This window comes from Podarcis raffonei, chromosome 5 (assembly GCF_027172205.1).
Source record: "Podarcis raffonei isolate rPodRaf1 chromosome 5, rPodRaf1.pri, whole genome shotgun sequence".
Taxonomy (NCBI): domain Eukaryota; kingdom Metazoa; phylum Chordata; class Lepidosauria; order Squamata; family Lacertidae; genus Podarcis; species Podarcis raffonei.
Genome location: NC_070606.1, coordinates 63,945,573 through 63,957,936, shown reverse-complemented (window position 1 = coordinate 63,957,936; position 12,364 = coordinate 63,945,573). Strand labels below are relative to the sequence as shown.

The following is a 12,364-nucleotide window of genomic DNA, read 5'->3' as shown; positions in this document are numbered from 1 at the left end:
GCCTCCTCTGACTCAAAGAGCCTCCCATCAGATACAACCTCTAGCATTAAACTCCTTGAGATTTCTTACATTATTAAGTAAACTGTATTTAAGAGGACTGCTAGGGTGTGGATTTCTTTCAATCTATTACTACTTAGAATGGTAGTTATGCAGAGAAACACGTTTTAAAAATGTGTTGCAGTTTACTAGCTTTGCAAAAAATAATAATAATGCAAAGCAGTATAAAAACCTCAGTTAACTACTGCCCCCCAACCTTCTGTAGAACACAGCAGGGGCCTGCAGTGGGAGGGAACTGGCAAAAATGGCCTCCCTCGGTGTGACTGCTGACCAAAACCTCTGCTGGATCAGATTTTACAAGTTGTTCCAAAGACTAGAAGGCACTTTTACTGTTTGTAAAGAGTGTTTTTTCATTAGTTCAATTTATCTTCCCAGCCTTCTCTTCTTCGACCTAAAGAAAAATTCCACTAGATGAACCCTGCAGCAATATTCTGTTTTGAATTCTTCCCATTCCCATGTACCCAAAAAGCCACCACGCTCTTTGCACATGATTGCACAGGTTTCAAAAGGGTGAGGGGGGAGCAACACTAACAGCTCTTTCAAAACAATTGGGATTTCTTCCAGCAAACAGTGTTATGTTTGGGTTGCACGCTTCTTCATTCCTGCTTATTGGAACATCCTCACTTAACATGTCTTCTTCCATTAGTTCCCCCCCCCAAAAAAAATAAAAGATTCATCCCCATACAATTAAAAAGCAACATGGGAAGCAGCATTTTTGCAGTGTATGGAACAGGATTGCGGCATTTTTTTATTTTGTTCATTTTAAGTTACGGCAACCTACTCCCAAGTCTTCAGGATAAAGAAATCTGAATAAACATATTATTGGAAATGCTTTGTTCACCAGAGCGATAAATAGAACTGTTTTGAAAGTAGCGAACTGCAATCTGTGGCAGGCTTCTTTCCAAAATCTATAATATATGTAAGATGTAATTTTTGAGGTATACTTTTGAATATTAATTCTTAAAAACATGAAATGGGTTTAGAAATAATGTGACATTTGATCTGTGTGTGCTCCTCTTCAGTATTTTTGAGCTTTTAGTTTACTATTATCACGGTTTCTGACATTAATTCTGCAACAATTGAACCTAGAAACTTGCATTTCAGTCCTCTTCCATAAAAATGAAGTTATTCAACTGGGAGTTTCTGCTGCTTAAAAGAAAATGTGACTTTGTAAATGGAAAATTTTAAGATGGCTCTCATTGCACTATGAATCCAGAGTATTAATGAGAGCTGACATTTGTAGTATTAGACCAATTAGGCGTGCATGCTTTGAAGTCATTATAGATGTGAAGCATAACAAAGCACTTCTGGGATTTGATGATGTGAAAGACATCCATGTTAAAACCCTGATTCCCTTGAATATTTTTCCCACTGCATATAAGAGCTAGATAGTTTTAGTTAATTAGAAAAACCACCATGATTTCAGAAAGGAAGGATTTTAACTTTGTCATCCATGTTAGCATTCAAATTTAGCCAACACCAAGTACACAAACAATCCCTCTCCCTCCACTTTTATACACAGAATGACAGAAAAGTTGCAAAATGTGAGTAGAAGGGGAGAAATATGTAGCTCTACTCAGAAATAAGCCTTAAAATAAGTTTAATAGAGTTTACTCCTAAGTAAATATATATATAGGATTGCAGGCAAAATGACTTTCTTTTCCTTTTAACAAGGTGCAATAGGAGATCTCTTGAACCACTAACTTTTTATAATTGAACAACTTTTGTTCAAAATTGTTATGCCTACAGTTGTCATAGATGACCTGAACACATGTTATGTCACTTCCTTACCTTCCCATTTCAAAAAACTTTTGCCTGGGCTAATTCACTGTCCTACCTAGGTGTGTCTTCAGAAAAAGCAAGGTAAGTCAGTACACCTTATGGATTCACAATGTGTATATCCATCTTTGGAGTGAAATGAATGTTTCAGATGAGAATGCTGTATCTGTAAAGTATTTTAAGGGAGCAGGGGACTGAGCAGGATACCAGTGTTTTTTTTAAAGAGGAAAAACAGTGCCTCCGTGACCCTTATTAGGTTGCATAATGACAATACTGAAAAAGGTCATTTTTAATTAAAATATGGAAAAGAAGAAAAAGAAATAAAAGAAATCACGTGAATTTAATCAAATTTCATAGTTGAAGTGTTAAACAACTGGTATAAAAATACATCTGTGAGTTTTATACAATACAAATTTAGTTAAGAGAAGTGAAAAGGTTCATTCAGCAGCCAGAACCTTATCCCTATCTTCACACCAGGAAAGTAAAAGTCCTTTTCAGAGTACCTTTATACATAAATTTCATTTCAGCCATAGATAGACATGTTAACAGCAAAGTCTTGGCTTGTTTTCTATAGATACTGGCTGTCTGAGAAAGGTGTAGAACGAAGGGAGATACTATGACAGCTGTAACAGGGAGAGAAAGTTGATCCTCGCCTTGACAATAAACAAAGCAAATTCAAGTTTCCAAATTCATTAGCAATGCCATAAGAGTTTTAATCAGCTTGGCTCCAGTTTATTGCAGTAAAAACACTTTCAGTTTTGCAAAGTTCATCTCTAGAACTGTAACAAAGCAGATAAACAGATTGTATTTGTTGAATGCAGCAATCAACAATCCCATTGCTTCTTTACAAAACAACAACAATCCCATTGCTTTCTGACTACACAGCAATTATTAGCTGGAATCACACTCTCTCACTCTCTTGCATGTACACACACACACTCCACTACAAAAACGTCATCATGTGGGTAAAATTCCAGTTTAGTTCACCACCACTATGCAACTGCCACAGGAATGAAATAAAAGTATCAGAAGCTTAGTCAAATACCAATACTGCACATATAAAGCATTTGCTTTATATCGGTGCTGTGGAGAATACTAAAGAGATGGAATGACCTTATACAGGCATGGCCAAACTTGGCCTTCCAGCTGTTTTGGGACTACAATTCCCATCATCCCGGACCACTGGTCCTGTTAGCTAGGGATGATGGGAGTTGTAGTCCCAAAACAGCTAGAGGGCCAAGTTTGGCCATGTCTGACCTTACAGCTTTAGTGACACTGAGATAGAGAACAGTTAACTAGGAACTAAAGAAGTCAGTAAGACTCTGTTGAAGCAGTATGCTTTCAAAGGCAAAAGGTAGCAGCATGACAGAGAACAAGAGCTAGGTTGTTCTGTGCCTAGAGTGGCACAGTGGATATTCTGAAGATGGGGTTAAAAGAACAAACAGGAGAGCTTGCGCAGAATATGACGGAAAAGAAGGGAAATGGAGAGAACCAGTGTAATGAATGGCACAGTGCTTTAAATGGAAATACAAGGAACATGGAGTAAAATGAGTTAGAAGTTGAGGAGGGAGATGATGCAAAGACTTAGGCTCCAGGAAAGAACAACCAGTGGAAAGCATATTTTGGATACCTGCTCAAGTTCACAGTGAGAGATGGGCAGTGGTTCATCTTGGACCTCTCACTGGTCTTTAGAGGCATTCAGAAGCTTCACATAATGGCAGAGCTTTCAGCATGTACACATTAGCAGCCTGGAACGCAGTTAAGGTCATTCCTCAACCCCTCCACACACAGTGTTTCAAGCTGCATTTTTATGTTGCTGTACACACCGTTACCTAATTTGTTTGCACACACAAAACCAATTCTATTCAATGAAGCCATCATCTGCACATGTGTAAAATGTGCACATTTCAGCTTAGCTGTACCTTATATGTGGATAAAAACTGGTTTGAGGGAAAACACATAAAGCAACATGATTTCTCAAGAAACCAGAGAATACATATAAACTGTGGGTGACATGTGTACTCTGCTTCAAAAACCAGCAGTGGGCACTTCCTGTTTCCGGCGGTGGGAAATGGCAGATCCCACACGATCGGACCTCAGCCGTTCCGAAAATTCAGGGCTGATATGGGGGTAATTAACCCTGGCAGCCTCCCCAGGGCAGGGGAGGACTGTCTCGAAGACCCACGGTTTGCCTCAGATTGCCAATGTGGCAGACGGCAGGGGCACTGGGTCACGGAGCAAGGGACGGACTGACACCCCTGCAACGCCACCCCATAGCTGGACGCCATCTGTTTGAGAAAATATAAAGATTTGGAAAACAAACAGACACACTCTGAACTGACAAAGCTGGGGGAAAACCTGCAGTATGTACAGTCTCTGGTGCAAAAGATCAAACTTCAAAGAGATCCTCATCATGATGTTTGGAATCTGGAGGAGCTTGGTATGTTTTTTTCTTCTCCCTCTAACATTAACAATTCGTATTGCATGCCAAGCCTCATTAAGAACCTAAATTGCTCTTCGAAAAGGGAGTACAGATGGACTTTCATATATAATTGGGACCTATTCACAGCTGCTTTTCTTCTAAGATTTGAAATGCCTGTTAAAGACGAAAACAAAGAACAAAGGACAAAATGGCTTCTACCCACCATGCACTTATGGAATATCTGAAATACTTCCCTGATTAAGAGAAACAGGAGCTAACTGATGATTGGTCATAAAGCCTGGAAACAATATTATATATACAACTGTTTGCAAAAAGATGTTTTTTATTATGAGCGAGAGAGAGGGCTAAATGGATGTCTGGCAGCCCCCCTCTAGGGCCCGGAGGGGGGACTGGGTGGATTCCAAAGGCCAATTGTTAACTGTCTGATATATGGCTACATTGCAAACAGTCTGCTTAAGAATAAAGAAGGAGGTTTCTCTCTGTTTCTTTGATAACACCTGGACGGGAAAGATCAACGATTTGGGAGCTGCCAAAATAACAATTCTCAAAGAGCTGGACAGAACTTTGAAATTGGATGCAATTAAATGAAGTGGTGTGATGAAAAAACCAAAACAGCTGAAAGAGTACAATATACGGACAAATCTGCACTCCATAGGAAAAAAATGGATATGGAATTATGAAAAACATTGAGGATGATGAGAGGCAGGACTATGATTTTGAAAGCGCTTCGGAATTCAGACCGTGGGAGGCCAAAACAAAAATTATTACAATTTGGAAGACAATTGGACTTTTTTTATTTCAGTTTTTTATTTTTATTGGATTTGATTTGATATGTTAATTGGATGTTTTTATTGAAAAATTAATAAATGCTTTAAAAAAACAAAAAACCAGCAGTGGGAGTGCACTGGAGCTGAAGTAAACAGTAATATTTGCACAACCATAATCTGAAGCTCAGTACTTGCAAAGAAGAGCCTCTGACCTTCTCCCTCATGGAAATGGACAATGCATTCTTGCTGAGTTTTCGAACTGCACCAAACCAGCAAAGCCTCTGACTGCCTCTTCAGTTCAAACTAAACCGCTTTGATGTTTTTTCTACAATCAAGAGGTATCTAAATTTTAGTAAATTAATTAAATTAATTAATTAAGACAACACCCCTCCCCAAACTGAGGAAGAAACAGAGTCTGCCAGGGGAGCGGGGAGAGAAAGAGAAGGAAACAAAGGAGACAAACTGTTTAGTTTTAAGGAACATCCTCCACAGGTAAAGGGGTGCCAGACTATCTGGACCTATGAAGTGATCCATCTGAGCAATTCTAGTTTGTAATGTGTGAAAGACAATATACAAGCTTTTCACAATTGCAGAGGAGAACATGGCCTCCGGACTCACCAAATAACTGTGTACTTCAAAAGCTCTCCTATCCTGCTGCCTGCTTAGAACCTGCAGCAGGAAGCACTAGGCTGTCAAGTTGTTGGCGACTGCCTGTCTGGACTAGCCATTCGTTGAACTTGTTTTCCACATACACCTGGAACGTCTTTCTCTGGTCCCTGAAATCCAGTAAAAGATTAGCACTATAATGCATACAATGAATGTAAGACCCATCAATGAAAATATCTGCTGAAGTGCATGCACATGATTCAGAAGTTCTGGTTCGGGGCGGGGTGCGATTTTCATGGTCCTACCTAATTTCATTACTATTTAAGTACTGCTACATGTTGGAGAGCTATGTTTATCAATTTTCAAAGATATGGAAACCTTTCCTCCACAAAATATCTTTGAAACTGTTTTGGTTTACCTCCTTGGAGAAGAGAGCAGGACAGTTTTGAAAATAGAGCAGGTGAGTGATAGTTAAATTACACTCCTGTGTCTTTTAAAATCTGTTGAACTTATTTCTGCCCATCAGAGGAGTAGGAACCCTACAATAAAAGGTGTGAATTTTGCAAGGAAAAACAGGCAATTTTTTCATGGGGTTTTGCTTTGGGTGGGAGTTTTTTTTTTTGTATACTTTGAGGGTAGAGATTATTTAAATGCTCTTGAGTGAAAGGAAACCTCTAACCAAGATGGTTAATTCCTATTAATTTTTACCATTCGTGCCCCCACACATTGCAGATTCTACTAACTCTAAGTGGAAACTGGATGACTTGGCCAATCGTATGAATTCAAACCTTATTCAAACTGCCTCTGAAATGATGAGGTTCAAAATAACTATAGGTTTGGGGTGCTTCTGGAAGACAAGACAATTCTTAAAGCTTGGACAAAGGACATGTCTGACCAAGTAGGTCTACCATGGCTCCATTGGTTAGGATGTGGGCCAAAAGATGTTGAGACAAGACATGCAGCCTGATCCTATCCATTTCTACTTGGAATTAAGCCCCATTGTGTTCAGTTGTCTTACTCCCAAGTAAACGTGCACAGGATGGCAGCTATACGAGAGCAAATCAGATAGTAAACATCATATCCAAGCAATCCCATCTAGGTGTCAATTCAATGAAAATTTACTTGCACATCTGCGCAGTACTTTTAGAGAAATGGTGGCAGGATACACAGTATGTTTAGCATCAATGTAGTGTTTTTCTCCGTTTCGTGAGTCAGTTTAAAAAGCATCAATGTAGTGTTTTTCTCAGTTTTGTCAGTTTAAAAAGCATTAGCTAACAAGTTTATAACTTATAAAAGATTAGCAAACTGTTTGTAGCTGTCTTGCAGAAATTGTGAATATATACTTGAGCAACATACATATAGCAATCTTTTTATCTGCTAACACTGCTACATTTTGTTCTCATCTGCTGCTGCAGCTGGTTCTTCCTACCTGGAAGAAGAAGGTTGTTTACTTACTTGGTCAGCCCCGCCTCCTTCACGGTCTTCTGCCAGATATGAATTCTCTGTTCTCGTTGACTCAGTGCTTTTTGGTAAGCAGGTGGCAGCCCACCAGGTATTTCTGTGGTGTCTCCTTCCATTTCAAATGGGACAACAAAGGGGTAAAACTCTGACGGTGGGAGGAGTCTGAAGACATTTCGATCACAGTTCTCTTTACATACTAACATTGGATTATCCCAATAGTTAGGCACAGTAGCCAGGCCAGTCCTGCCCATGTGGTCCTCAAGCTTTGGATAATGCGTATGGAAGGGGGCAAAAGTTATTGCTAGGTTCCCCAGTAAGATGAGAGGTCTAGTTGGGGTGAGAACATGCAAGGTACAACTGGTGGTTGATGACAGAGACAGACGGCGGCAAACAGCAATAAGTGTGACATTGTCGCAGCTGTGGAGGTGAACTACTGTTTGCACTGGGCCAAGTACAAAGGTACTATTCCTGCACTTCTCTATGGTCACAGATCTGAAAGAGGAAGAAGGGAAAGCAGCCAATTAAAGCTGGAGCAAAAGAACACAACAAAAATGGTCACATAGCTTCGAAATGTGGTTGCAAAAAATGACTGCTGAAAGCTCTTTCACCTCAAGGGAGAAAGCAAATAGATGAAGGATTCACAGCAGCGATGAATCTTCACGTGCGTATCTTCTAGGGTACCTGAACTTTTTGCCAGTGTTTGCTTGTAAACTTGGCTCATCACAACGATGCGGTGTGCTGAAGGGACCATATGAGTATTGCAGGCTATCTTAGCTCGCTTGGTTGTTCCTTCAACTGCAAGAATAAAATTAAACACTGCTTTTTAAAAAAGTGAAAGAAGCCATTTTATAACAGCAAGGGAAAAGGGAGATTTTATCCTTGTGCCAAAGCTTTGATGGCCTGAAATAACTGTACCTTGTTGTGCCCATGCAAGTTTCTTCCCAGACTTGAGACAAGCTGATGCTCCAAACGGGTTCCCGGTCAGACAAGCCCTCAGCCAGGACTCAAGCTTGGGGAAGGAGAAGGCTTTGGAGATCTTTGAGTAGCCACTCTTTGCATGTAATGGCTGCCAGAGTGCAAGCGCATGAAGAGAGTGGACAGTACTGTTTCTGTTCACACATCCTTCAATAAGGAAGCCAAGAGCGCGAACAGCCTCAGGTGACATCAGGCTATTGTGGGTAGAATGTGAGGAGGCAGTGAGCTGATCCGGGTCCAGCAGCAGTTCAAGAATATCCTGCAGATGGTTCTTGATAAAGTCTTGCTGATAGTTGTCATTCCAGTTCTTAGACCAAAAGAATAAAAACAGAAAAATATCAGATGCAGAATGGACATTCACACAAACAAAATCCTAGGTGGCTGTGGTTGTTGTAATAGAATACTGCCCTTCATCTGAATATTACAGGGCAGTTCACAACATAAAAATACAAAATGAGAACACAAAATACATAATAAAACAAAAACAATTCAATAACTCCCTCCCACAAACACATTTTAAAGGCCATAGAATGTTAGTCAACCAAATGCCTGGTTATAGAGAAATATTTTCGCCTGACACCTAAGCATACGTAATGAAGGTACCAAGCAAGCCTCCCTGAAGAGAGCATTCCACAAACCAGGAGCTGCCGCCACAGATAAGGGCCATTCTTGTGTTGCTACCCTCCAGATATCTCGTGGAGGCACACAAAGAAGGGTCTTGGATGATGATCACAGGGTCCAGGTCCGTTCATATGGGGAGAGGCGGTCCTTGAGGTATTGCAGTCCTGAGCTGTTTAAGGCTTTACAGTCATATCTCGGGATGAATATGCTTCAGGTTAAGCATTTTTGGGTTGCACTCTGCGGCGACCCGGAAGTAACGGAACGTATTACTTCTGGGTTTCGCCACTTGCGCAGATGCTCAAAATGACGTCACGCGCATGCCTGGAAACGACGAAACGTGACACGCACACGCGCACTCGTGTGTTACGTTCACTTCAGGATGCGAACAGGGCTCCGGAACAGATCCCGTTCGCATCAAGAGGTACCACTATATAGGTCAAAAACAGCACTTTGAACCGGGCCCAGAAATGAATTGGCAGTCAGTTCAGTCAGCAGGAACAGTGTGATATGCTAAAACCATCTTGCCCAATGAACAACCAGGCTGCCATATTCTGCACTAGCTGAAGTTTCCAAACCGTCTTCAGAGGCAGCCCCACATATAACACATTGCAGCAATTTAACCTAATGGTTAACGAAGCATGGATGAAAGAAGAACTCAAAGAACCTCAAAGCAATACCTTAATCTGATTGGTGGATTCTCCAGTCAGACTGTAATTCTTGGATCTAGGATTCGGCCACTCATCTCCAAGTAGATATGTTCTCAGGGAAACCTTGTTTAGTTGTTGAATATAAAGGAACAGCAGGAACTGTAGAGTGTCCACAGACAACTGAGAAGATTTAAAAAAGGTTTATTTTAAAGAACATTCAAGTACATAATTTAGCAGGGGTTCTTATTTTATATTTAGCAGCATGTAGTGAAGTGGAAAAGAAAAAGACAGACCACTGCTAATATTCTTAACAACTAGAAGCAATTACAGTGGCCCAACAGCTAACCTCATATTGGATTGTGGCTCACATGCAGCATGTAATGTACTTGGGCAGGGACATTTCTTCCACACTGAGTGCATGAGAAGCCTGGGTCGGTAAGGCTGCTATGAAAAGCATACACCCATAGTATTAAAAGTGACAATATGACATTCCATGCCTTATTCTTCTGCTTCTCTGCCTCCTCCTCAGTTGCACAGCTGGATATCACCTCTGCCCATTCCAGTCGCTCCTCTGAAGTCCGTTCAACAAGACTGTCAAATAATTCAAAGTATAGCCAAGCCAAGTCCTTTTCTATCTGCAGCTTCCCACAGGCAATGTGTCGCCACATAGGCCAAGAAAGGTGTGGATAATAGCCTTCACTGGAGCGCATCCGGACATAAGTTGACATCTTCCGAAGATAATGCATGCTAAACTTGGAGGGAGGTGGGATTTGTAAGGCTCCCACTATAAAAGGTTCCATTTTCACCCAGAGATTGACACTGATTTGATCCATGTTTGCCATCCACAAAACTCACATCTATATTTTCAAGAAAATGAAAATAAGAAGTTAGTTCGACCATTAAAAAATAATAATACACATTTCCATATTTTCAGATTGAACTTTTTTGCAAGGAAGTCAAAGGTCTATTTCCCCCTTCTATTATGCCTTCTTTTTTTGTTCAATATCCTATATTTAAACATTTGCAGTCCCAAACCGTATGCACACGCTCATTCTACATAACACAGAAATGACTATTGAGAAATTAAACTTTCAAATATATTGAGTGAGTCCTGCCAGCCCCAACCGGCAAATATTTTTAGCTAAAGCTGTATTTTGAATTAAGTCAAAGTTCAAAGGCACACAACATTGGCTCTTTAATCCCTCCTCCTCAATAGGAACAGCAAGAAGCTTGGGCAAACCATTCTCTTATTCACATTAGACACTCCTGTTTGCATATGTCTTTGCTCATGCAAATGAGGGAGCAGATGGAATACAGTACATAATAGGAAAACGCTCAGAAGTTTCTGCTGTAGCAGCTCACTCAATATAGGGAACTCTTCAATAACGGCATCTCTATTCAAGGCAGCAAAGGCACAGTAGAGTCATGTACTACTACATGGCCTCAAAGCCAGACCATATTACGATAGACATACCTCCTGTTGCCCAGACTCCAGAAACCAGGCCAATTAAATATTACCAGCTTTCATTATTTCTAAAGCCCCAAACTTTATTTTCAACAGTCTTCCTGCTGCTTTGCATACAAGTTTCTTCCTCTGTGTGCTAGTTACCAGAGGCAGCAGGACAGAATGCTATCATACCTGTGTTTGCAAAGTTTTTTTATGGGTCTTTTCCAAGTTCCTCTAGGTCCATGTGTGTGTGTCCCCCATTGATTTTTTATTATTATTCATTTAAATAAAAAATTACTACCTCAAATTTCACCCTGCAACTTTGTTCCAAGAAAACATGTTACTGTTAAGGCAGGTGGGGAAAAGGAGATCAAGACTTTCCAGTTATAGCACCCCACCTTTCAAACTTGCTTCTCATGACAGTGCAATTTTTATTTTTAGCACCATAGGGCTTTTTTATGTCCCTAAGCAAATGATTTCCGGGGGGGTTGGGATTTAAAAATTATTTCCCAACATTCATGTTTTAATAGTGTTTTTATCCATTTACTTAGCATGCCACTCTGAGAAGAGCCACGGCTGAAGAGTAACTGGCAACGGTTTTAATGAAACCAGTGAGACCCAGCTTGTCTCAGACCGCAATTCCCATCCACCAGTTGAAAATCTCTATCCTCTAGCTGATTCCCTAGAAGAGAGGTTTCCTCACTGCATCCCACTGCTCCCTCAGTCAACACTGGCACATTTTCCCTCTCTGACAAGTAACAGAGGGCACTCCAGCGAAGCCCCAGCCCCCGATGTCAAGTGCAGCAGGAGCAAGGCGGCAAGTTTCTCTCTTCCACGCGCATTTGGAAGTCCCGCTTGTTGAGGGGAAGGGCGAATGAAAGGCTCCAAGGCAAGCATCCCCAACCTGCCGCCCTCCTGATGTTTTCGCCTACAACTCCCATGATCCTTAGCTAACAGGACCAGTGGTCAGGGATGATGGGAATTGTAGTCCAAAACATCTGGAGGGCCGAGGGTTGGAGATGCTGCTCCAAAGCAAGAGGGAGGAAGAGGAGGCGGAGGGCGGCTCCAACCTCTGAAACAGGGGAGAAGGGAAAAGTCCCCCTCAGCCTGTGGCGTTTCCCCGCCTGGGAGGTGGGGCCCGACAGCCCGCCTCAGACTGAGGAACGAAACTCCCGCCCGCCTCCCATTACCTGCGCGCCTCCGGCGGCGCCTTTCCCGACCTGGCTGCGCCGACCAAGCTACTTTCGAAAGCCCGCGGCCTCCGCCCACCACTGCGCCTGCGCACAGACGAATCTGGACGCCAGCCGCAGATAAAACACTCACCCAAGACACCTTCGAGAGAGAGAAATGCTCGCCTAGAGCGGCAGAGCCGTCACTGCGAATCTCTGGCAAGTGGCAAGAGCCGCCCCCTCCGCTTACTAGCTTCCAGCACTTCCGCTAAAAATGTATAGTATTCCAGTTCGAATGCTAGCGGAGTGGCCTAGCAGAGGCCACTGCGCCCCCTGAGGAGGGGAGGAATCGTCAGATTCTTACTCTGCTATTTGATCCCCCTACTTTGATC

At 41.8% G+C, this 12,364-nt stretch overlaps 1 protein-coding gene across 3 annotated transcripts; it reads right to left on the bottom strand.

The window, feature by feature from the left end:
• Nucleotides 1–2,157: 2,157 nt before the first annotated feature.
• Nucleotides 2,158–12,111, bottom strand: TBCCD1 (TBCC domain containing 1). 3 transcript variants are annotated; one of them, XR_008330666.1, is made up of 9 exons: nucleotides 11,994–12,111; nucleotides 9,854–10,213; nucleotides 9,387–9,536; nucleotides 8,029–8,395; nucleotides 7,722–7,908; nucleotides 7,108–7,605; nucleotides 5,665–5,822; nucleotides 5,238–5,371; nucleotides 2,158–2,615 (listed from the first exon to the last, which is right to left on the bottom strand). XR_008330666.1 is itself a non-coding variant. In XM_053389822.1 (8 exons), the coding sequence occupies exons 2-7, from the start codon at nucleotides 10,196–10,198 to the stop codon at nucleotides 5,693–5,695; spliced, it is 1,677 nt and encodes a 558-aa protein (XP_053245797.1). In that variant the 5' UTR covers nucleotides 10,199–10,213; nucleotides 11,994–12,111; the 3' UTR covers nucleotides 2,158–2,615; nucleotides 5,665–5,692. The 3 variants fall into 3 exon arrangements, 1 of the variants encoding a protein (XP_053245797.1); XR_008330665.1 differs by having other exon boundaries at nucleotides 5,259–5,371; XM_053389822.1 differs by lacking the exon at nucleotides 5,238–5,371.
• Between the last annotated feature and the right edge of the window lie 253 nt (nucleotides 12,112–12,364).